The sequence below is a fragment of the Dinoponera quadriceps genome, unplaced genomic scaffold (genome assembly GCF_001313825.1).
Source record: "Dinoponera quadriceps isolate SergipeBrazil2010 unplaced genomic scaffold, ASM131382v1 scaffold46, whole genome shotgun sequence".
NCBI classification, from domain to species: domain Eukaryota; kingdom Metazoa; phylum Arthropoda; class Insecta; order Hymenoptera; family Formicidae; genus Dinoponera; species Dinoponera quadriceps.
In genome coordinates this window covers 1213857-1237833 of record NW_014554488.1, presented here as the reverse complement: position 1 = coordinate 1237833, position 23977 = coordinate 1213857, and the positions used below count along the sequence as shown (strand labels likewise).

General features: G+C 38.4%; 3 protein-coding genes and 1 long non-coding RNA gene across 6 annotated transcripts; 1 reads left to right on the top strand and 3 right to left on the bottom strand.

The window, feature by feature from the left end:
* Nucleotides 1-6: 6 nt before the first annotated feature.
* Nucleotides 7-7034, bottom strand: LOC106751449. 2 transcript variants are annotated; one of them, XR_001375063.1, is made up of 5 exons: nucleotides 5109-7034; nucleotides 4231-4276; nucleotides 3903-4125; nucleotides 3672-3817; nucleotides 7-809 (listed from the first exon to the last, which is right to left on the bottom strand). It is a non-coding gene; the product is annotated as an uncharacterized LOC106751449 (long non-coding RNA). The 2 variants fall into 2 exon arrangements; XR_001375062.1 differs by having other exon boundaries at nucleotides 5184-7034.
* Nucleotides 7035-9482: 2448 nt separating this feature from the next.
* On the bottom strand, nucleotides 9483-13570 carry LOC106750801 (probable E3 ubiquitin-protein ligase makorin-1). Its single transcript, XM_014631396.1, has 6 exons — nucleotides 12205-13570; nucleotides 11561-11836; nucleotides 11067-11403; nucleotides 10538-10860; nucleotides 10305-10455; nucleotides 9483-10063 (listed from the first exon to the last, which is right to left on the bottom strand). The coding sequence occupies exons 1-6, from the start codon at nucleotides 12237-12239 to the stop codon at nucleotides 9935-9937; spliced, it is 1251 nt and encodes a 416-aa protein (XP_014486882.1). The 5' UTR covers nucleotides 12240-13570; the 3' UTR covers nucleotides 9483-9934.
* Nucleotides 13571-13716: 146 nt separating this feature from the next.
* LOC106750779 (zinc finger MYM-type protein 3) lies at nucleotides 13717-22203 on the top strand. 2 transcript variants are annotated; one of them, XM_014631357.1, is made up of 12 exons: nucleotides 13717-14583; nucleotides 15266-17780; nucleotides 17884-18237; nucleotides 18308-19128; nucleotides 19323-19498; nucleotides 20214-20449; nucleotides 20530-20716; nucleotides 20825-20950; nucleotides 21012-21133; nucleotides 21230-21374; nucleotides 21469-21568; nucleotides 21927-22203. In XM_014631357.1, the coding sequence occupies exons 2-12, from the start codon at nucleotides 15312-15314 to the stop codon at nucleotides 22099-22101; spliced, it is 4911 nt and encodes a 1636-aa protein (XP_014486843.1). In that variant the 5' UTR covers nucleotides 13717-14583; nucleotides 15266-15311; the 3' UTR covers nucleotides 22102-22203. The 2 variants fall into 2 exon arrangements, with proteins under 2 accessions (XP_014486843.1, XP_014486834.1); XM_014631348.1 differs by having other exon boundaries at nucleotides 13718-14583; nucleotides 19275-19498.
* Nucleotides 22204-22220: 17 nt separating this feature from the next.
* On the bottom strand, nucleotides 22221-23905 carry LOC106750818 (39S ribosomal protein L19, mitochondrial). Its single transcript, XM_014631419.1, has 4 exons — nucleotides 23689-23905; nucleotides 23099-23534; nucleotides 22739-23014; nucleotides 22221-22662 (listed from the first exon to the last, which is right to left on the bottom strand). The coding sequence occupies exons 1-4, from the start codon at nucleotides 23753-23755 to the stop codon at nucleotides 22533-22535; spliced, it is 909 nt and encodes a 302-aa protein (XP_014486905.1). The 5' UTR covers nucleotides 23756-23905; the 3' UTR covers nucleotides 22221-22532.
* Nucleotides 23906-23977: the final 72 nt, after the last annotated feature.

Genomic DNA, 23977 nt, shown 5'->3' with positions numbered 1-23977 from the left:
TATTTTATTTACTTTAATATTCAAGTAAGATAGTTGATTTACTGCATAGCGTTCACGTTACGAATTTGTCAATATTCATGCAAAAGTAAAATTAACGTGAGAATTTAGAACCTTTTTTCTAAATATTTAAGTTCTAGAATATGATATGAACGCGATTCCGCGGTAACTTCATTCCGATACTACCTAACACGCAAGGAGCCCGACGTTTAACAAATACTTTATGTATACCGAAGATCGCAATCTAAAGGTCAGGAAATATGATAAATTATCGTTACACACGTTATCGTAAAATATAGTAATCGTTTTAAAAATAATCGACGACTAGTGAAAATTGTCAGTCGCATAAAAAATGTGTTATATACTACCGTTAAAATGTTAAAATGAAAGTCCACGATTTGTCTCTCTCTCATACTTTTTATAAGAATTCTTCAAAGTTTTGTACATCTAAGAAAATGTACGATAATAATAATGTATCAGACGTGAACCATTGCTCAATAATTGTAATGGTGTCGAGATATGTTGGTTTCAAATATAAGTTATCTATGCCACGCAAATTTAATCTCGCGTCGAATAAGAGAATTCGCGTAATTGCGGCGCTATATCCAGTTCGACTTCACCGCTAATCTTTTCTCTCCTTTTTTCCCTCGTTTTCCCGTCGACCAGCCAAAAGAGCTTTCAGCTCAGGACGCGGTGAATCAACATCGAGTCGATGGGTCACGATCAGCCCGAGAAGAGGATTCTTCGATGTATTAGACATCGGCTACCGGCTGGCGCGATCGACCATTTTGATGCACGGCCGCGCTTCTTTGCTTGCGAAACAAACAGAGGCAATTTAGAGATTCTCCGCGAGGCTGGATAGACTCGACAGAGAAACCGATTCTATATTCCCCCGCCTTGTTTTCCTTTTCTCTTTCCGCTCTTGGCTACCCGACCTAATCCCTCGCCCTCGTCCTCCTCTTCGGCTTTCTTTACGTCCGTAGTCTGAGATTCTTCCCATTAAACCGGTACTATCTGAATTTACTCGCCGCATTTTTAAAGAAATCCGAGTCCACGATTCTCTTCAAGGGGAAACGAACGTTCCCGAAATCTTTCGCAGATCACGCGATCTGCGCGTACAGTAAAACATTTTGTGTTAAATTTAACACCCATTTCACGTGTCCCAAACTATCCACACAACTTTTTGTGTTAATTTGATACAATATATAAATAAAAGTATGAAAAATTACCCCTCTTAAAGGGACATATTCATAAAACCAATAATGTGATCAGCAGAAAAATCCAAACATTGGGCGTTTCTTCGAGCTGTTCGGGTTATATATACGTAAAGCCCTTTGTACGTAAAGCCCTTTAAATTCAATCAAATGTAAATTAAATTCGAATCAATCTCTAAGCCGATTTTGCAGAGCATTGTAATCGTGTGAGAAAAGAGCCCGGCATGGGAACGCAACAGTATTATAATTTTAATAACTTTACATAGCGGAGATTAAAGGAAAGAAAGAAACGCAATAGCAACGGCGGCAGCGCGCATAAAAATATAATGCCACAAAGTTAGGGAAGAGAGAGAAAGAGAGAGAGAGAGAGAGAGAGAGAGAGAGAGAGAGAGAGAGAGAGAGCCGGCTTACTATAAATATACTTTTAAGAGAATAATCACCGCGACTTTATAACACACGCGAGAGAAGCGTCGGTTCGACGCAGTATACTGACGCAGCCCTCTCCCTCCCTCCCACTCTTTAGTGTGTGTACCCGCAACACACCCCGTATTTTCACGGGAAATTTAACCACCGCACATTTTACCGCGCTTTAAGTCCAGCTTATAGCGAGGGCGGAGGGGAGGGAGGAATCTCGCGTTCCTTATTGTTCGCGAGCGCAAATCCGCGCAAACTCGCGCCGCCGCGTGTCGTCGCGCGATTTTTCCACTGCCGTTTAATCTTCCACGGCCCCTCAAAGCGAACGCGAATTACCGAGCGACCATTTAATTAGACTTCTGGCCGTCTAGCAGCTTCCAAAACTACCTTCGCTCGTAATTAGGTCCGTCGTACGTCGCTCCTGGGAGCCGTGGATAAATAATGCGATCGCGCGCGCGCGCAAGAACTTGCCGGATGTCCGGCATACAGGAATATCAAAAGCCATAACACGCGTCGTAACGAGATTCTAAATACTAAACTCCGGCGTGTATAACACGTGTTGATGCGGTAATTGTTCTTATAACATTCATGCGCGCACTTATCGATGCATACGCAGGACATCCGGCGTCATACAGAAACGTCAAGAACCGCAACACGAGCTGTGACAAGAGACTGAGTGCTAAACGATGTTGATTGTCGAAATCGTTTCTGCGACATCTGCGCGCGCGCGCACGTCCGGATTTAGATGCGATAAATAACGCGACGGATAAACACGGCAAGGAGATTTACACCGTGCACTCAATTCTCATTGTGTTCAATCCCATCATCTGCTGTCGATTCGTCGGTAAATCTCGAAACGATCGGATCGGTAGTGCCAATTGGGACGTAATTGTGCAACATTGAGCCAACTGCGGTTATCGGCATTTGCGGTTTCGCATTACGAAATTTACTTTGGTTTAACCAAGACTATGTAAATATACACGGTAAAAAACATTTTGTGCTTTTGTGTTAAAATCGGTCCCTGTTAAAGTCTTTTTGTTATATCTTTAATATACCCGGGTGTTAATTTAACGTATTGTGTTTGCGTTATCTCAATATTTTATGCTGAGTCAATATTCAATATGTACATTGCTGGAAAATTGCAGTTATTTTTGGCGCCACACACTTTTTCATTTTAACCACAAAAATAGTCGGGAGAAAATCATTTTTCTAATAAATGTTACTACGCTGAAAAAAGGATTTGGCAATAAATACTAAAATTTGGTGAATATTTGTCGACCAAATATTTGATAATTAAAGTTTTACTTAAATTTACTTAAATTTAGATTAAAGTAACACTCGTAAGTGCTAAAATAACGCATTTTATACATCAGTCGATGGATATTAATTTTGCGTTAATTTTTGACACCAAATTTGTGTTACTTTCCGACATATTCATCTTGTGTTAAATTGCGTTAAGCAAAAATGTTAAATTAACACGAAAATTTATATGTGGGCCGTTTAGGACACGTGAAATGTGTCAAATTTAACACAGAATGTTTCACTACGTATGTCGGAGGGAGGTATCTAAAAGTGCCATAATAATGCCATAGAAAGAAATCACTTTACAACGTCAGGATAGAACTCGAGCAGAATTATTCTCGGAATTCGTTTCGTAGTGCGCAACCATCGCTCGGACGATGAATCGAATAAGTAAGTATCCACTGTCGAGACAATTTTTTACGTCACAAGTGGTTTGTGCAACCGCAAACATGCCGATTACAGCGTAACGACGCGTAATCCTCACAACGTTAAATTCGCAGTCGCGCAATCTGCTTAATCCCCCGAGCCGCGAGCGAGCGAGCGTAGACACGCGTGGTTAGACGGTAACGCCGTTCCTTCACAAAATAATACCTACATGTGTCGTTGATGCATCGTCCGAACGTACGGACGCGCCGGGGTATGCACAAAGGGTGCAACAGAATCAAGCCCACAAAGGGGGGCCGCGGTCGCGTCTTTGCGACTCAAAGCGATCTCGCGATACCCGCGGTGTGCACGTATCGTTACCTGGATACGTAGAGACCATTTCGGCGAATTTATATGCTAATTCGCCGTGCTCGTCGAGATTAACTTCCTGTTCCAGTTAGCCGTCGCGAATCCGGTCGAGCCCATATTCTCGCCGACGTACACAACAAAGTCGCGCCCCGCGTGTTCTACAACGAGTAACGTTAATATCGTTGTTCTATTGCGCTACGACACTGTGCTCTGTCAATTGGACGAATCCAATTTCAAACGTACCTCACTGTCTCTCGTGTGTCTCCACTTTTGCTCCGGATTCATCCGCAATTTTCAACGTGGGAATTCGAGCATTATCGCGAGACACCCGGCCCGCATATAAAACAAGCTCTGATAATTTTTCCGATGTCCTTTCCGCGCGAAGATACTCGACAAACCGCTGTGTAGATACGTGTGTTAATTCAGACATGACAGAGGCAGTTTCGGGTACCCAGAAAAGGCACGACTGTAATGCAAGAGAAACCGTGTGAATAGCGGAGACTTCAGAAGTCGTAAAAAGTAACGAGTAAGCCATGTCAGGATCACGACCCTATTCAGCCGAAATACATACTTCGTGCGGACCTTGTGCACAACGTTCAGTGACAAAAGCGACGATTCTGCGGAAAAATGATAGCCAGTAAGCAAGACACGTTAAATCAATCAATCTTTTGAAACATTGATTTCATGCAGATTTCACACACGTTTTGACATAATATTTTGTAAATATTTTTAAATAATTATTTGATAACATAATATTTGTAAATATTGAAATCATAATGTAGAAATATATTATTTTTTATGTTTAGGTCAAGTATATTGTTAACAATGTACGTTGTATACAATATTAAGAACTATATATTTGAAGATGTCACATATTATAAAATATTACTGTAACCCTATAAACACATAATATTCCTAGAATATTATAAAATATTAAAATAATATTCTTAGAATATTCCAGAAATATTACTTAATATTAAATAATATCAGAATATTATTAGAATATTACGTCTAACATTCTAAGACTTTACCTGGAATATTACTTGATATTAAATAACATAATACGCACTTATAGGGAGTAACTTCGTGTCAATGATTTCTTGCTTATTAGGCACGTGGTCATCTTTTTACTTATTCTACAAAGCGTGTAAATGACGATCTTACAGTCACTCAACGTTACAGGCAGTTAATTTGCCGATAATTAATCTCCCGGCGTTATCAACATTACGACAACAGATTAACCCGACTATACAGCGTCAATGAGAAGTCATTACGGCATGATAGAAAAGAATATCGTTACGACGTGTTTATCTATCAAACGATGCGAGCAATCCTGATAAAAAAGTGGTTTACGTGCCGAATACTTTATGAGCGCGCGACCGTTCGCGTAAAAAAAAAGGACATATAATTCAAAGTGTTGGCGTTGACAGAAGAAGGTCGCATTCTAACCTTTCATTCTTTTTTAGTCTCGCAAGAGTCACTACCCAAGTTATAGCGACTTTGCACGCGTTACATTATACTCACAGCCCGCCAGTAACAGTTAAAGCAATATTCATTCGAATTCCTAGAATCGGAACGTCATTTTACTTCCCCGCTGTGAGACGCTCCAGCTTCCCAAACGTACGTTACTCTTACTTACGCCATTTTGCCGGCGCCTCTTCAAACAGCGATTCGAATCGCTGGCGAGATGTGTATCGAAGCGGCGGAATTTACGACTTCCGCATTCATTCCGCGAGCGACTGCGATTCCGGCTGGATCGACGCCGATTTAATCTGTTTTATAACGCTCAACAAACACATTCGTTACTTCAACAAATTATGTCGGAGATAAACCACCGCTTGTTTGCAAGCTTTCAATCGAATGAATCGGGAGTGAAGGACCGCAGTCGCCCTCTGCGCGTGCACTTTGCAACAATAATGAACGTATCTGATTTGATATCCGTCGATAACACGGTCGGTAACACAAGAGAAAAAAATATCGATTATTACGATACTTACTATTATTAAAATCCGTAATGATTCTTACGCTAGTAACGAAACGCGATAAAAACAAAAACATAGCATGGCGACAGCTTCGTCATCGTGTGCCAGGAAACAAAGATAAATGAGAAATCAACAAGGATAAACTTCGTGATAACGCAAGCAATGTGTACGTATATACATATATACATTCGCTTTACAGCATGTAGTGAAGATACAGTTAGCTTGAGATCTACGTATTTTTATTGGTTAAAAATTCATTCACAATAATCTGAGTCTATTAAAGACGTAAGAAACAAGCTGGCACAACAATGCTTTTAGTTTTATTTTTCCACGGTGGAGCGCTCTCTATATCAAATCAGATTTTCATTTACATGTTACTATATCAATCTGCAGTACGGAGCCTTTACATCGTAATGTAAGCGCGCATAACGTGGTGAAAAAGAAAAGTTACAAAAATATAAGGTTCAATTATACTCGTACGCGCGGAAATTTTAGAGCGATATCAACGAATTGTCTCCCTTAAAATTGAACACACTTCTTACTTTCTACCTTCCGCATGATAAAATGTTTAATACAGGATAAAAATAAATAATGCGCGCTTAAAAATAAATTGATATAATTAGTATAATATTATCCTAAAGAATCATGTGTGTGTGTATTATATGAACCAAAAAGAAAAAAAAGAGAAAAGGAAAAATGTTCGAAGCGTTTAACATGTTATGTAAATGATAGACTACATAACAATTTATAAAGCGTATTTAGGTCGTTAAAGAAAGAATATACGTCGCTATATGATACAATATTCAATACGGTATGATGCTTGGTACAATCAATTCGTATTAATGTACATGTTTGCTATGTTTATCTTGGCGATTGAATTCCGCACGCCAAGACACAACGCTGTTTCGTGAATTTTCGATAACATTTAAACTAACTTAATAAAAACCATCCTGAGAATGACAGTGAAATGTTCAGAATATCATTTTTAATACTCGTTATATCCCGTCATTAATCCGAATAAAATAAATTGATGTTCCTAAATTCTCTCAAGCGTTCATACATTTTCATCTCCCTCGTCAGGAAGTTTTATGATTGTTGAGGAAAGTAGCTCCAAAAATAGCCGCTCGAAACGTATATTAGCGCCTACCGTAGAAGGTTTCATATAAACATTACCGGGTAACAATAAGCGTTTTATACTAACAATTATCGATAAAATTAACAGCATAGAAATTCCATTGGTAAATGTAAACGATATTCAGCATAGTGAAAGATCGATCCGATAAAACGCTTCTTGACACGGATTAAGACACTGACTTATATAGCGCGCGATGAACGATATATTAATCTATAATCACACAGCTTTTGAAGGCAGTACCGACGACTCTCCGCTGTAAAAACCNTCTGTCTCCCTCCCCCCCCCTCCCTCTACCGTGAATACGAAAAGGATTGCAAGTGTGAGCAGGAACTCTGTGGTTTCACAACAACGCGATTATTAGTTGTCATAGATATGCTCAGGAAGGATCATTCAGCGACAAGTTTAAAGAAAGATTTCTCGCGAAGTATCCGATGCTAGAAGGTAAATACTCGTATTCTCTTTGGTGCTTATTTCTATTATCGCTCGTATATCTCATCTCCCGTCGGCTCTAATAGTTTTACAGAAGAGAATTCCTGTGCCCTCGAAAGCGTAATTACGTCGTATTTCTATATCGAGAGGAACGGCTATCGAAACGGTGTCGCTATTATTAAGTAAATCGATAAAATGTATAAACGATTGTTGATGATTCCCAGATGGCTCTCTATGTCGTGGGTCCAACTCCGCCGTGCGTACTTCTCTAATTTGCTTCCTTAAACGCTGAATCTACAGGTGCGTACTCTTGACGGAAAGCGACCTTTTGTTACATTTATTATTATTACTCTACATATGCTATTGGTAGTCTGTTTCTTGCTCGCAAATGTTTCTTTTTTTTTCTTTTTACTTCATTCGCACTTACGCACAAGCACACAAATACGAACATTGTCACACTCACGCAAAATATCCTTACATATATGTTACATTCACTTTGCACATTTGCTCTCAGAGGTCTTAGGAATATTTATTTATGAATAACGCTATATAACTGTAATAATTTAAAGAAATGTATTAAAGATTCGCGGAGCCATAGCAAGAGGTAGGACGACAATTGTGGATCGTACCTTCGATATGAACTAGTGATAATTGAACTAACAATGCACACTGATCACACAAGTAATAAATCGTTGTCCGGTTTTTCTATATATATTTTACATGTAAGTAGTGTCTATATCGACGAATAGCATAAAATAGGCTAAATGGCATGTTTTGTAACTGCGGCGATAATACTTTGAAGGTTTTTAAAAAGATAAACGAACAAACTTAACAGACGTTGTTAGATATAGCGCGCATTTGGCTGGCACCAATGGCTACGTCATAATTTTATTATATTTACAAACTCAATAAAAAATTCAGATAAATTTTTTTTCTTTCAAACATAAAGTTACACCACAGTCACAAAACATGCTCATAATATGATAGATATATTTCTTACAAATTGAAATAATCGATTCAAACGGTAATTTGCATTGTATATGATATTGTTTGGACGCCATATCTCGACACACAAATCTCAACAATTTTTCCGCTTGTACCGCGAGAATCCGATTATATTTCGATAACAATGATAGATTATCGTAAAAATGATTCATTGAAATTACGGAGAATCTAAACCTAAGTAAAATCTAGATCTAAATCTCACGTTAACTGAAAAAAAAAAAAAATAAAAAAAAAATGCTCAAGCGTTGACCGAAGAATGTAATAAGATTATAATAAAACTACTTTTTTAACATAACTATCTCAATATACTTGACCATATACTTGAAAATTGTGTCTCACCAAGAGAAGCAAACAATTTTATCCGTTAATTGTAACAAGTATCGGTTAATGACACGATTCTACTATGACTCGTTTAATGTGTAAAGATGGTTCCGGATCATGCATTATGGAAAAAATGTTACAATTATTAATATTAACTACAAAAAAAGGACCAATATATTACCCTATATAAAGAAAAGTACGTCGAAAAAATATCGGTGTATATATGGATTATTCGCTGACAAAATTTAAATCACGAAAATAATAGTTCCTATAACAATTATCAGTTAGCAGAGCATTGGTCAAGACGCACGAAGATGATTCCATACTTTCGATGCATTACCAACAAAACTATCACTACTGTCCGTATTGATATCCGTGTCTCCTGTCATCTTTTTGTTTTCAACTATGCGCCGCGCGATTATTAATAAAACTGCGTAACTATTTATTGTACACTCTTTGCATATGAATTATCAATTTATAAGTTTCCATTTTGTTCTTTCTCCTTCTTTTTCTACATAGCTCAATGAAATCTATTTTAACTGGAATGCGTACCCTGGACAATCTTAATCAAGCTAATGACACGAAAACACGACGATGATAAATATCGCTGTCCTTAATTATAATAAAATAATAAGTGTGGATAAGATTGAGTGAATTCTAAGTAATATCAGTACTATTTACGGCACATGCGAATTTTTTACAAATACTTCGAAATACAAAAGTGCCATAATGCCATCGGAACTTTTCAGAATACATTCGAAACTCTTATGAATCCTTCGCGCACTTCAATATCTAATACCTAACAAAACAGTACCCATTAAAAAGAATTAAATTGTCGTCGTAACAAAATATATGTATATATATATATGAATATAAATAAGTATATATTTATATAAACATACATATATATATATATATATATATATAAATATATATATATAATATTCTACAGAAAGTACTCATAAAAATTTCAAATTCTTCCAAGAAAATTGTAATTATGCGGTTTAATTATGTAACGCAATTATACGACGCCATGGTACGACGTAATTATGCGACGACTGCGAGAGTTATATAATTACATTATGCGACTGTTGCTTGGTAAAGTATTTATAAAAAATCCACATGTACCGAAGATAATATTGATATCACTTTTCTTTTTACAATGTGCTTGACTTCATCCATAACGCATCCCAGTTAAGATAAAGTACTGACGTAGCTAAAATGTCTTCGAATTACAATCATTCAAAATTATTTGCGATGTAGTAATTCTTGCCGCCAAATTCGCACGTAAAGGATAAGATGAAGGTAAAGTAAAGAGTAAAGGGAGTGGCTGCTAAAGGTCGAACACCAATACGATATCAGGGATCTGATAAGGGCAATACGACCCGACTAGTTCTACTGCTCTAGTCGAATGACAGCTCATAATCAGACCAATCGGAATCGTCCGAATCAGAAAAGAATGGGATTTCTTCTAAATCGAGGTACATCCAGCGATCGTCCCTTTCTTCGAGGAAATCCCACAAGATTAATTGCTGTAAATTTTACAGAATTATTTTCTCCTGCCATATATCATATATGTATAAGAACATACATGCATTCATATATGCCAGAATATTTCACGGTGGAACTACCGAACTATTTGATTCGGAAGGTATGTCGTTTGCTTCAGCAAAATTTCACACGAGAGACGCGCATTTATTCGCCTATAAAATATGTGTACATCCATATAAATAATATGAATTGTATACACATATATATAAATGAATCACTTACGTGTAAGAAATCGATATCATAATCGGCATGACGTCTTCTTGGTGGACCAACGTCCTTCTTAGTGCCGTCGGGAAGTGCATGGAGATAGAAGCACTTATTACCGAACGGACATTTACCACGACCTTTGTTGAAGTACTTGCAATCCTTAGTACTTAACAAAAATTTATGAAAATGTAAACACTCAGGTAACACACCAGGTCGACTTATTATTTCTAACGAGAACTCTTGTTTACCTTAAAACACCTTTATAATCTCTTATTAACTTTTCCTTCTCCTCCTTCGTGTCCACCCAGAACATGCTGGGACAGACAAAATCTGATGGAACACGACACTCTGGACATGCTCTTATGATCTTGTTGTCAAATTGTTTTGCCTGCCGCCACTTTCTGATACAGGTTAAGCAGAAGCAGTGATTACAATTCGGCAGGATACCGAACCTTTGTTCTCGTGACGACTTTTCCATTATTGTTTCGAAACACACGCCACAAGACTTCTCTTTGCTGCGTTGTATAGCAAAGGATAATTCCATATCTGCTTCATGTTGTTTCACGCACGCCTGAGCAAATAACAAGACGCCAAATAGAAATTCTTTCGTAAGTTTGAAAAATCATCATAGAGATAATGACATTATCTCTATATTTTAGTGACTAAGATTGAGAAGATTAAAGAGATCAAAACTGACTGAGATCCAGTATATTCGCTCGAACGACAACTCTGGCTCCACCAAATTTAACGTAATTGAATAAGTTGATCAAAATTTACGTTTGTATGCTTCTTCTGCTGTTCTTCATTGTGAGGATGGAGAGCCGCACAATTACACAGTTCACAAATATCGCCATGAAGATATGTGCAGTTTAATTTTTTGCAAAATCCAGTTGCTTCGGCATATGGGCACAAAGGTTCTAAAGCAGGACTCGAGGCTTGACCAGATGATGGATTAACAGCTTGAGCATATGATGTTGGCTTCAATGCGCTCATAGATGTTCCCGATGTAGACATTTCATCCGTAGAAGAAGACGATCCAGCAACAGGAGGCACAACTGTAGGTACAAACTCAGGTGCTTTCACCCATTCTTCAGCGGCACATTTGTCATTACTCCTGTGATGAATAAAACAAAGATCACACCCAAATGTAACCCAGTCAAATGTTACACAATTTAAATATATTTATAGGTCAAAGTAAGTAAGAATATTGCCAAAATAAAACAGTAAGAAAAGAATCGGTACACATCGCAAAAGAATACACTTGAGCTCACCCTTTTTTCGAGGAGCTTGCGGTATGTTGGCCCGACGCAGAATTTTCTATTGCATTGCTTTGTTTGGAATTACTATCGGAGGTGTTTCCACTGTGTCGAAAATGGCACTGACTGCCGAACCTACATATTCCTTGTTTGAAGAAGCGACATGTGACATTGAAGATTGGTCCGGACGGTGTTGTGTCTGCGTTATTGACATCCGCGTCATCTCTGGTCCCTTGTACGTGCCGAAATCGACAGTTGTTGCCCTCCCGACAAACGCCGCTTTTGAAATATCTGAGACGATAATAACACGACACGGTTATTGGAATGCACCGACACAGAGAACAGGGAGTTTATTAATGCGCGTGTTTGCGAGACGGGAGACGACTCGGACGATTCAACGCGAAATTCAAAGTCGCCGACAGTTTCACAACGACGTCGATAAATATCCTCTCTCACGAGAATCATCAATAATATTTATATACCGCCGTACTCGTCCGATCCCACTAGGCGGTAGTTGTTCTACTGCACGCGAGCGATCAACGCGGTTAATCTCTCTCGGCGATTACGTTGAAAACGACCGAATCGCGGGGTCGGGCGGGAAGAGCGAAATCCCCAATGAGATCTGGAAGGACACCCGTCGGTCCGTTACATTCCCTTACCGGCAAGCAACACTGTTAATCCAACTGTCGGCCATTTTCTTCGTTCTTCTCTCCGTCCGTAACGATGATCAACGACGACGCGTCGTCCTCGCCGAGAGGGTCGCGCGCGCGCGTGCGTTCGCCGCGATGATGGAATACGAGGTACGCGCGTTGTGTTAGCGAGCACCGATGATGCCGAAATCACGAGCGAACGCGGGCACTATCCGGACACAATCCGGAAAGTGCGGTGTTCCTTCACCAACACCCCCGTATAGGATGACAAGGCACGCTTGACAACGCGCAGTAAACACCTCGCGCGCGAGCGAGCGAGAGAGACGTGTGTATCGTCGCACGCATGCACGTTGCGCGCGCGAGCGCGCACACTCGCCCGTTTTTCCGACTCGCCTCTCGCGCAGTAAACGCCTCGTCCCGCTCGCAACGCGTGCTTTACAGTCCTGGCTCGCACGGTCGCTTCCTCGCTGCAACGTAACGTCACGTACCGTCACCCAGTGCCGTGGCTTAACTGTCCGAGTGTTGCCCGATACTATTACTACTACTACTAAGCTTCTTCTTCTTCCCCTTCCTTCTTAGATAATGTATCAGAATCGCACGTGTTGTCCTTGTTACCTCCTCTTATTGTGCCTTGTTGTGTTTACTTCTATCACCTCTACCGCATATTTGCGTGTTTATTTCTGAAATTCGCCCGAGTCAACGGATGTCCTTACGGTTGTCTGCTCGTCGGCGATGCGAAATGTGATCCTCGCTTACCACCGGCCGGAGCGACGTACGATTTCGGAGTATTTTCTCTTATTCGGTTATTCGTTGATTGCACGATGTCGATCGTGCGAGCATTAACACTCGAAGCGGATCGTCCGATACCTTTTAACGTGACAGATGCCTCAACTCGGTTGAATCACTGTATCGCTTTGTTATTTTTTTCAAGAAAGCCTTCCCAAACTCGCAGAACTGATTAGTCACGAATTTTCGCGGTAATCTCGCTGTAACACCGAGAAGCGATACGATCGTATCGTCTGACACGGACCTCGAATATCCTCTTCGGAGTGAAATACCAATTATTTTTACACAGAGCAATTTAACAGTACAAAATACAGCACCACTGATCAAACATGCTGTCATTGAACTCGTCCGTTGTTCTTCCGTTGCCTTCTTTTCGATGCACGAGCACTCCACAAGCAAACATCGAGATTGAGCGAACTCCTAATGTTACTCAGGCACTCGACACGGCCCTGAAATTCGTGATTATTTGTAAATACTAGGGATTATTGCGAAGTACTACGGAACTCGTATGTCCCTGAGGATTGTGATTGAATTAAAATTTGGCCAATCAGAGCGAGATTCACTAAACTTAAATTTAATGTCAGGCCCGTGTCAAACTACGGATTGGAGATTGAATTGAAAACTGACCAATCTCAATGCAAAGTTCACAAAGTTTCATTTTGAGTTTAATTAACTTTGCACCGATTGACCAAATTCAATTCGATTTCCAATCCGTAGTCCGATACCGGCTTAACGGGCATAAAAGTGGCTTAGGAACTATCTGATTGGCTGAGAAGCCACATTTAAGGCACTTTTATCGATAAAAGAGAATTCAAAATACGTGCCTATGTTCCAAAACTCACACTGAAACGACCGGACATCCTTATTGTCCACGACTGTACAATGGTGGACAGAAAGGTTGTTATACCATTTTAGATAAGTTTCAGAACGCATGCCGTGTCCAATAGGAGAATTTGTTTCTTAGTTGTCTCGTGAGATACGTTTTCTTATTGGATATGACGAAATGTGTTGCGAAACTCATAAGAAAAATGTAACGACCTTTTTATCTATCATTGTACAACGATAGCAAATAGGAGAATGTTTTTTGGAGGCAAATGCTGTTGCTAGCTAGAAACCCTAAAATGTGAAATCTTCCATTGGACATAGAATTGTTATGTACGTCGTACGCAGTGTGAATCCTGCATAAGCAATGCAGGCGATCAAATTTGCTACTAATGGATACTCCTTGTTAAAGCGGTTTACCGCCCACAAACGTCGGCATTTCGAGGCTGTTTACACGTCCACTCACGTTATTTCCGAATGAATATCTGAAAATGAACTGTTACTTGTGATAAGAACTGTGTTTCTGTGTATCCAAATTTCGGTAGTCACGCTCCTTTTCTTTTTCACGCATTCTCGCGGCCATCCCTGTGAGCGCTTTTTGGTGGGATAATCAACAACGTCGCATCTGCCGCTACCTCTGAAGAGGGATAGGCATACGTTTGTGTTTTCATTACATTTACATGCTGTAATTATGGATGCCGGGTTACTCAACGCACAGTCTATCTTTGGTGCTTAGTCTCATTAAAGTTTAGCTCAACGTCTCGACGACCGGAACAGCAGGTAGGTGGAGGGAACATGGCGATTTTTATGAGGCTTGTCATAACCTTGATATTCTTCATACACGAATCTGTTAATGTCAATTCGCGTATACATATCGCTGCCATATATGCTGCTCAATTTAACGTAGTTTTCTTGTATTTTTTAACGTATCCTTCATTTCCATTGTAAATAAAATATTGCCTAAAATGTTCAATTCGCTTACTGCACTTAATTATAGATGTAATTTTCATGTTTTTAAAAAGAGATTAGAGTGTGAATAAATTATTTTGAATATTTTCATATTAAAATCTTTGTTTTTCGTAGTTAATGCAATTTAATATTGGTCCTGGATTTTGTAGCTCATTGGATTTTTAACTCTTTGCACTCGAGGGCTCCAGAGCGGAGCCATTTAAAATTTGTCTTCAAACTTTTCAAACTTAAATGCAAATAGCAAGAGCGGAATATCCTATACACAATAGTTTTTACGATTTGTCTTTGTCCTTATGTTATGAACTGAAAGTTATTTGCATTGTCTCCATAGCAGAGCCCTCGAGTTTGAAGACAAATTTTAAATGCCTCCGCTCCGGAGCCCTCAAGTGCAAAGGGTTAAACTTTTATTATAAATATAACCAAAATATATATATATATAAACTAAAAGTTAAATGTTACTTTTTTATTAAAATTTATCACATTACATTTCTAGATACACACAAGAAATAAAAATAAGAATTATATAAGTATAAGTAATAATGGAACCTGAGGATAGTCTAGTACCATTAGATAAAGTTGACATGTCTCAACAAGAAATTGTGAATAACTCTGAAAACAAGGATAATAATGAAAGCTCTATCGAAAAAGTTTTAGAAGAAAGTCTAAAACCCAACGAATCACAGCCTGATAAAGATAGCACGGAAGAAATATGTGATGAATTATGTATAGCACAGGAAAAAACAATCTCAATAACTTCTGAGAAAGATTTTATTCCATTAAGTACGGAGACAAATGAACAAGCAACATGTTCAGAAACCACAATAAATATGGAGGCAAATGATCATACAATATGTTTAGAAACCTTGACAAATATAGAAACAAATGATCATGTAACATGTCTTGAAACCACAACAGATGTGGAAACAGATAATCATGCAACATGTTTAGAAACCACAACAAATATAGAGACAAATGATAATTCACCATGTTTAGAAACTATTACAAATATGGAAACAAATGACCATACAATATGTTTAGAAACTATGACAAGTATGGAAACAAACGATCATTCAACTTGTTTAGAAACTACAATAGCAGAAAATAATACTGATATTGAAAAACCACCTTGTGAGGAAAATATTGGAATTGTAACATCTCAAGAAAGTAATGTAATTAAAAGTTCATGTAAGGAAAGTACATCAATTGATGCGGATAAAGAAACAACAGAGTTAATATCAAATATATCAAATTTAACAGAAGCATGTGACATAGAACATTTGTCAAATATTGAGGTTTCAAATGAAGATGCAGATAATACAGCAAATGATGGCTTCAAGTCTTCCAATAATAATGCTGCAAGCCAACTGGAAGTATCTTCTCAAGAAAAAGATAAAAATTGTGATATTCCAGAGGAATGCAGTGTTAATGCAGATGACATACAAATATCTCAGAAAGAGCTTGATTCTTCCAAAAAGTTGGAATCTGATTCTGATAGTAATTTAGAGAATCCTGACAAAGACTGCTCTTTATCTGAAAAGAATATGGAACCTGAAAATACAGAATTTGTACAAATTTCTCATGATAAACAGGATGACACCCAAATCGAAAATCAATCTATAGATGCAGAAGATCCATTTGGTGGTGATAATCTTGTTTCTGAAAATGTGGAACAAATAGAGGCTGACAATCTTGCTGATGGTGAAGTTAGCTTTAAAAACATATATGAACAGGATAATAATTTACAGGATGTGGTGAATGCCAAAAATGACAATTGTAATGAGAAGCTTGGCATTAGTTATACATCAAATGACCCAAAGGATACTACTGTCAACAAAGTTATGGACAATACTGTTGAAGCACCAACCAATATACAAAGTACTATTGATTCTCTTGTAAACACACCGTTAGAAACTGATCTAACGAATAATGATGCATCCAAAACAGATGTGAGGAATGCATTACCTATTAAATCAACCGATGATCGAGATAAACAAGTAAAGAAGAATATCGAAGAGATTACATCAATGGAAACAGACGTAGAGCAAACTGATGTATTACCAGGACAAGATGACGAACTGTGTATTATTCCAGATAGTATGAAAGTTATAATACCAAATAAGTCGGTGAAAGTAACGGAAAGTGAGCGGAATGAATCTACACTTGTACAGGATTCTAAAAAGGACGAAATGGCACAGAGCAATAAGCCTGATTCTGATGTTGTTAAAGATACTACGCAAGATGAAATTAAATCAGTGGATGCGGACAATACAAGCAGCAGTACGGAAAGTGCAGCCACCATTGAAAATAGAGATACAGAGACAGCAGAGAACGTAGTAGCCAAAGCAACGGATGTTATTAATGTCGAAGACGAATTGAAGAGCTCGGAGGAAGTAGAGGAGATTACTTACAAAGAGAGATGTAAACAGTGTAATGAGGAAAGAATGTGTATAATTCGAGTGAAGGTAGGTTCGGAAAGATACAATGTATGCTCGAAAACGTGCAAAGCGTTGTTCAAGGCAGCCAATAATAAGTCGTTAGATATACCAAGTGGGAGTCATCTTGATGACGGGTCGTCTAAACGAGAGAAACGTTGCTCGACTTGTTTCTCAACTATAGAATTGAATGATGAGCGAAATCTTTCCTGGGAAACCATGGAATTCTGTAATGAGGAGTGTCTGGGGAAATTCCAAAGGAAATACGGAAGTTACTGTAAGAATTGCAATGGTTCGGTACAACACGTGAGTTTAGGTAAATACTGTGTGAGATTTGGATGCGACGTAAGGCAGTTCTGTTGCTCAACGTGCTTAGAAGAATTTAAAAAGGGACTGAAGGTGTGCAGTTACTGTCAGAAGGACATAAGCCTCAGCACAGACGGTTTCCTCGCGCCGGTCGGCGAGAAAGGGCAATTTAAAGATTTCTGTACTCAGGACTGTATGGAAAAATATTCGAAATTGAATTCCGCAGAACCCCCGGCTACGACGAAGAAACCATGCAGTGTTTGTCAGGAGGTATGGCCATTCTCTCCCTTGCATTGTCTAATACTTTTTCCAAATATATATCATAAATTGTTATTAAGTATAACAAAAATCTATTTTTTTCTTTTTTTTACAGAAAAAAATTGTACATTGTGAGGTCCAAATATATAATAGCTCGCCAGTAGCTATATGCAGCGAGCCCTGTTTCGCCGCATTTAAATTTGTAAAACAGGTCAAACCCGAGCAGTGTTCCACTTGCAAGAAATTTTTCGAATTACCGAACAAGCAGAATTTCGTCGTATATTACGAAAATGAGCCGCACACATTTTGCAACAAGACGTGCTTAAATATATTTATTATAGCAAACAGAAAGATAGTTCCGTGTAACTGGTGTAAAGTAAAGAAGTACAACTTCGATATGATCAAGAAGGAACTGAAGACGGGACAGCTTTTGATGATGTGCAGCTTGAATTGCTTAACATTGTATCAGGTATGAATATCCATTACGCTTGATGATAAACAATAAAACGTAAATAACAAATTTTTTTATCGTCCTTGAGGTCTCCATTAATGCAGTGTCCGCGAAACGGATCAACTGTGACTATTGCAAGGAATATTCTCTGGCGCACTATCACCTCACCATGTCAGACGCGACGATACGTAATTTTTGTTCGTACAATTGCGTAATGAACTTCCAAGCTCAGTATACAAAATCCCCGATAACCATACCGTCCGGCGACGATCCCGTGCCTACGGGCGTGCCGAAGAGGACGATACCGCAGAAGATCACGTGCCAATCCGTTTCGAAGCCGAGCGAAATGCAGAAGAAAACCATGCCGGTAATCTCATCGGTGACGAGTTTGGCGGCGATGGGAAACGGTCAGACCAGTCCCAGTTCTCAGCAAAACAGTATAGTCATGCCCACGAGCGGTATGCCGAATCAAACGGCGCCGGTCATCTACAAGCAGCAAATCATCGCCAGACCTCCCAGTCCGGTAAAGGTGCACAACAAGACGACTCAGTGCAAGCCTGTCACACACACGAAAGGGGTCTCGGTACGTCCTCATCCTTGCACCAAATGGACGCAAACGAAAAACGCTCAACAAGTCGTCATACCCATACCGGTGCCGATCTACGTTCCGTTTCCCGTACACATGTACAGCATGCCCTTCCCAGTTCCGATGCCTTTCCCACTGCCCATTCCCATTCCACTCTTCATACCTACCACGAGGAACAGTGCTAAGGGAATCATGAAGGATATAAAGAGAATACAAGAAAAGATACCGTCCGATCCGTACGAAGCTGAGCTCCTCATGATGGCGGAGATGGTAGCTACTGAGAAGAAGGCCAATGACAGCGATTCGGATTCGGTGGATGACAGGTAATACAAAATCGATGTGTTTGCGCAGTTTGCTTGAATCCAGAAATAAATCGGTCAAGTTCCCCGTCGCAACGCGCGCACTGCAACAATAATCTCAACTTGTGTTCTTTTCATCTCACGCACCAAAAGCACACATTTTTGTCTAGGGATGCTGACACAGCTGATCAAGACAATTTACATAGTGCTGGTTTCAGCCCGGAGGCGGTTGATTCCAGTAACACGTTCGGCGACGATATGTTGCAAATGGCATTAAAAATGGCCACGGGAGAATTAGATGAGCCTGCGGTTGATTTAGAGGCCGCCCTCACGCCAAACACGATCACAGCTACGCAACCACCGTCGCAATCAGTAGCTACTATAGATAACGATGGTAAGATAATATAACTATGTTAAATATGTATTGTTTAATCCCCTTAGAGACGAGAAAGAGAGACTGCGCGCGAGCCGCTCAGAAGCAAGACGATCGCTGTATGCGGCGCCAAGCTGTCGCATAAATAATAAAATGTATACATACATATTGATTAGCTTCTGGTCACTTTAAACTTTTAGATACGAAAAGTGTATATACAGATAATATAAATATAACGTAATATAGTATTCACACGTATACTTATAAGAAAATAATTGTTGAACCGAATTTACTGGCCTGAGAAAGTTGACGCTCATTTACAAAGGGCGTATATACGCCTAGTAAATTTGACTCATTTATTTTCATACTGAAATGATGTATTTATGAATATATTGCTTAGCATCGATAGAAACAAATGAATATCGCGTCACACATCGGACGTATAAACTACATGTTCAGTGCATCAAAAATCAGTTTATTTCATTTTACGACGCACCGCAGCGACCGTTTTGCGACTGTCGTCCCGTACGGCGGACGCTAAAAAGTAAAAAAAAACTAAAACCAAAAAGCAAATGTCTCGTATTTTTTTTTTTTTTAATATTCTGTGGAGAACTGAGAAGAAAGAGAGAAAGAGAGAAAATCACACACACACACACACACACACACACACACACACACACACACAAAATTGTTCTTAATAAGTTATATATATATATATATTTTTTTTTTTTTTCAGTACAATCGGAACGGTTAATCACTGCTTCCAGAGGAAGGAAACGTATGGTGCCATATAAACCGCGATCGACGTCGACTAAACGAGCCAGACGAGTATCTGGTACAAATGACATACCATTAATGCCACCACCGGAGCCACAACCACCTCCGCAACCACGTATCATGGAGCCATTGGAAAAGCCCGACGCTAACATGACATTGAAATATACATTCGGTGTAAACGCATGGAGGCAATGGGTATGTAACATTGTTTTCACCTATGTGTATAATTGTATGCAACGCAAATAGATCGTTTATTTAAACAAACTTGCTCACAGGTTATAGCGAAAAATGCCGAGTTAGAAAAACAAATTACACCAATGAGAAAAATTAAGTTATTCAAGACGGACCTTTTGCAACTTACCGCAGACGAATTGAATTATTCTTTGTGTCTCTTCGTAAAGGAAGTAAAAAAACCGAACGGCGCGGAGTACGCTCCCGATACAATATATTATCTTTGTCTAGGTGAGTCAATTTCTATGATAATGTGACATTCAATGATAAATACGTTGTTCGTTGTAAATATATCACTCAAACCAGTACCTTTTATAAAGTTTTTATAAATCTCTTTAGGGATACAACAGTATTTGTTCGAAAATAATAGGATTGATAACATATTCACGGATTCGTATTATGAGAAATTTACAGACTGTCTAAACGAAATCGCGAAAAAGTTTTCCATGATTTACCACGAAGCACGTAAGTACATCGTATTACCTTCGTATTGTTTTCCCGAATCATCGTATCGTTCATTTTACAGAATATATTGTAACCAGAGTGGAGGAAGAACACTTGTGGGAGTGTAAACAATTAGGTGCCCATTCCCCGCACGTTTTGTTAAGTACACTTATGTTTTTCAACACGAAACATTTCAATCTTGTGGTGAGTTGACCGAATAAATAAATATCGTATAATTCATTATCACAATATGTTATTGGCAAACAGCCTTTGAACGCATGTATATCGACATCCTTCTAGACAGTGGAAGAACACATGCAACTTTCGTTTTCGCACATTATGAAACATTGGAAACGCAATCCAGCAGCTCAGGCTAGTACAGCAGTAACGGGAAAAGCGCCGAGGAATGTTCTCCTAAGATTTTATCCACCACAATCGGCCCTCGGTACTTCCCGATTTACCAATTACACTTTATGAGAATTATGTTATCAGTAATACGATTCACATTGTGTTATCACTTATAGACTTTATTTTTAAAGAAAACAACTCGAGGAAAAAGAAGGTGTATGAGCAGCAGGAAAATGAAGAGGATCCATTGAGATGTCCTGTCAAACTGTACGAATTCTATTTATCAAAATGGTACGTACGCATATTGAGAATAATTAAATGCTGAGATTAATTACCGCTATATTGAAAAGAAGGCCTGAAGTGATACGAAACATTTGAAATATATTTACGAACGTTGAATTTTGAATTATATTATTGGTAAGTTGACGGATTGCCTAAATAAAATCACGAAAAAGTGCTTACGCATTAGTACCTGATTCAGGTTCTCTCACATATACATGTATATACGCACCTTTTTATACATCAATTGTATCATCTAAAGATCTTTTACCGTCTTTATTATTTAATATGAAAAATCTTCAACTCAAGTCATATTATCTCAACTTCGGTACGATAATATCACTAAGATTTTGCATTCGAAATATTTCAGTCCTGAAAGCGTTAAAACCCGCAACGATGTCTTCTACTTATTGCCAGAACGCAGTTGTGTGCCGGACAGTCCAGTGTGGTATTCGACATCACCGCTCGCGAAGGAACAACTCATCAAAATGTTGTATCGTATTAAAATGGTTAAAGAAATTAATGTAGCATTACTTACGAGTTAATTTCACGTATTACATTGATCTCTTGTATTTGGTTAACGAATTAACTGACTCTGTCGGGGATAAAACAATGATATGATATAAAAATATAGGGTTAAACAAGTTTTCCAATTTCTATTGTATATTTTTCACTTCCCAATAAAAAGAAATTTTTATTGATCTGAAGTTGCAAATAATACATAAGTATAGATTACTACTATTTAATGCGGATAATAAAACAAATAAGTCAAATCAGCTGTAACTGTTTTGTCTACATTTGGTTTAGTTAGAAAATTATTGGCTTAATTACGAAATGCTTTCTTTTGCGTAATAATTACAATTGTATCATATTAGAAGAGTAATTAAACATATTGTACAGGAAAAAGTTACATATATTTTTTTATTTTCTTTTTATGACTTATGCGGATAAAGAATTTCAGTAGATAATCGTCAATTTAAACAGTTTTCTTCGGACGTATGAAAATTCGTTTGTGTTTCTGTCTACGTCTAGTAATCTCCAGCTCATGTAATTTTGTATATACTTCATTGAATATCTTATTTTGTTCTTCCTCGGGTATAGTCGACCTGGAAAGATAACAAATTAGCGCAAGTTGCATATAGAAACAAATATATGTGCTATATCTTCGGTATGTTTTCTTACCTATATGTTTTCATCAGGTCATATTTTTCCCAAGGCTTCTTAGATTTTTCCTGCCTTTTCCTGCGTCTTTCGTTGAGTTGCAATTCTGCACCTTTTAAGTGTTGAATTTCCCATTTCTCTAACCACGGATACGGATTCAGCTTTATTTTAATTTCATTTACAGGAACTGGTGCTCCTTCTGGCAAATGTTCTTGTTCCATATCAAAGGGAAATGTACTGTATTCTTGTGGTGCATCTCGAAGATACCGTAAATGTGAATCCAACCTTTTTTCAAGTCTAAATATTTCACAAATAGTAACATCAATATAAGACCTTGGAGTATTTTAAATGTGTAAATTTAAGAAGACCACTTGTACTCACCTGAGACATTCTATCTTCTGTATAGCAGGGTCATATAATTCAAAGAGCACCTCCAGGCCTTGAGAATCAACTACATTCCTCAACTGAAATTTAGCTCTCAATCCACCACCATGTCTCTCGATGCATATTCCAACAAATTTGTTGATCTTTCCAGGAGCGTGTCGCTCTGAGTAAGTTACAGCTAGTATTGAACCGACATAAAACTCTGGTATATCTATGTGTGCCCGTCTTGCCAACATATCTATGCGTTCCAATTTTTCTCTAAGTGAATTGCGAAATTTTGGATTAGGATCTGGTAAGAATTCCGGGTAAGTGAATCGATATCTCGACGGAATAACTTTGTCTTGCTTAAAACTCTGCTCTGCTGTCTTGCTGTTAAATGATTTATCCACTGGATTTGCGTCAGTTACCAAGGTACTCTTTCTGACCGCATTGTCTGAAAACGATATTTCCTTGAATGATTAATAACTTTAAATTACATATATAAATGACAACTTATTAATTAGTAATATTAACTATAAATAATCAATAGTTATGTTCCGGTACACACACGTATAACCTAATCGTGTAACAATATTAAAATAACATACGCAATATTTTCGCTGCTTGCAGTCCGCTGTAACCGCTGCGAGAGAAAATACTCGAGAACACAGCCATTTTCTAATATTCTGTTATATTATATTGCTCGGTTTATTTAGCAATCACACAGACCTTTTCGGGCTTTCAGAGGTTATCTCTCGCGGGATACGAGAGATCTCCATCGAATTCAATTTCAACATAGAACATATTCCAGTCATGCGCTCGTACGCCACCAAATGGATCACCCAAGCTCTCGTACGGTCGATGCTACAGAAATTCCACAAAACTCCTTAGTTTGCA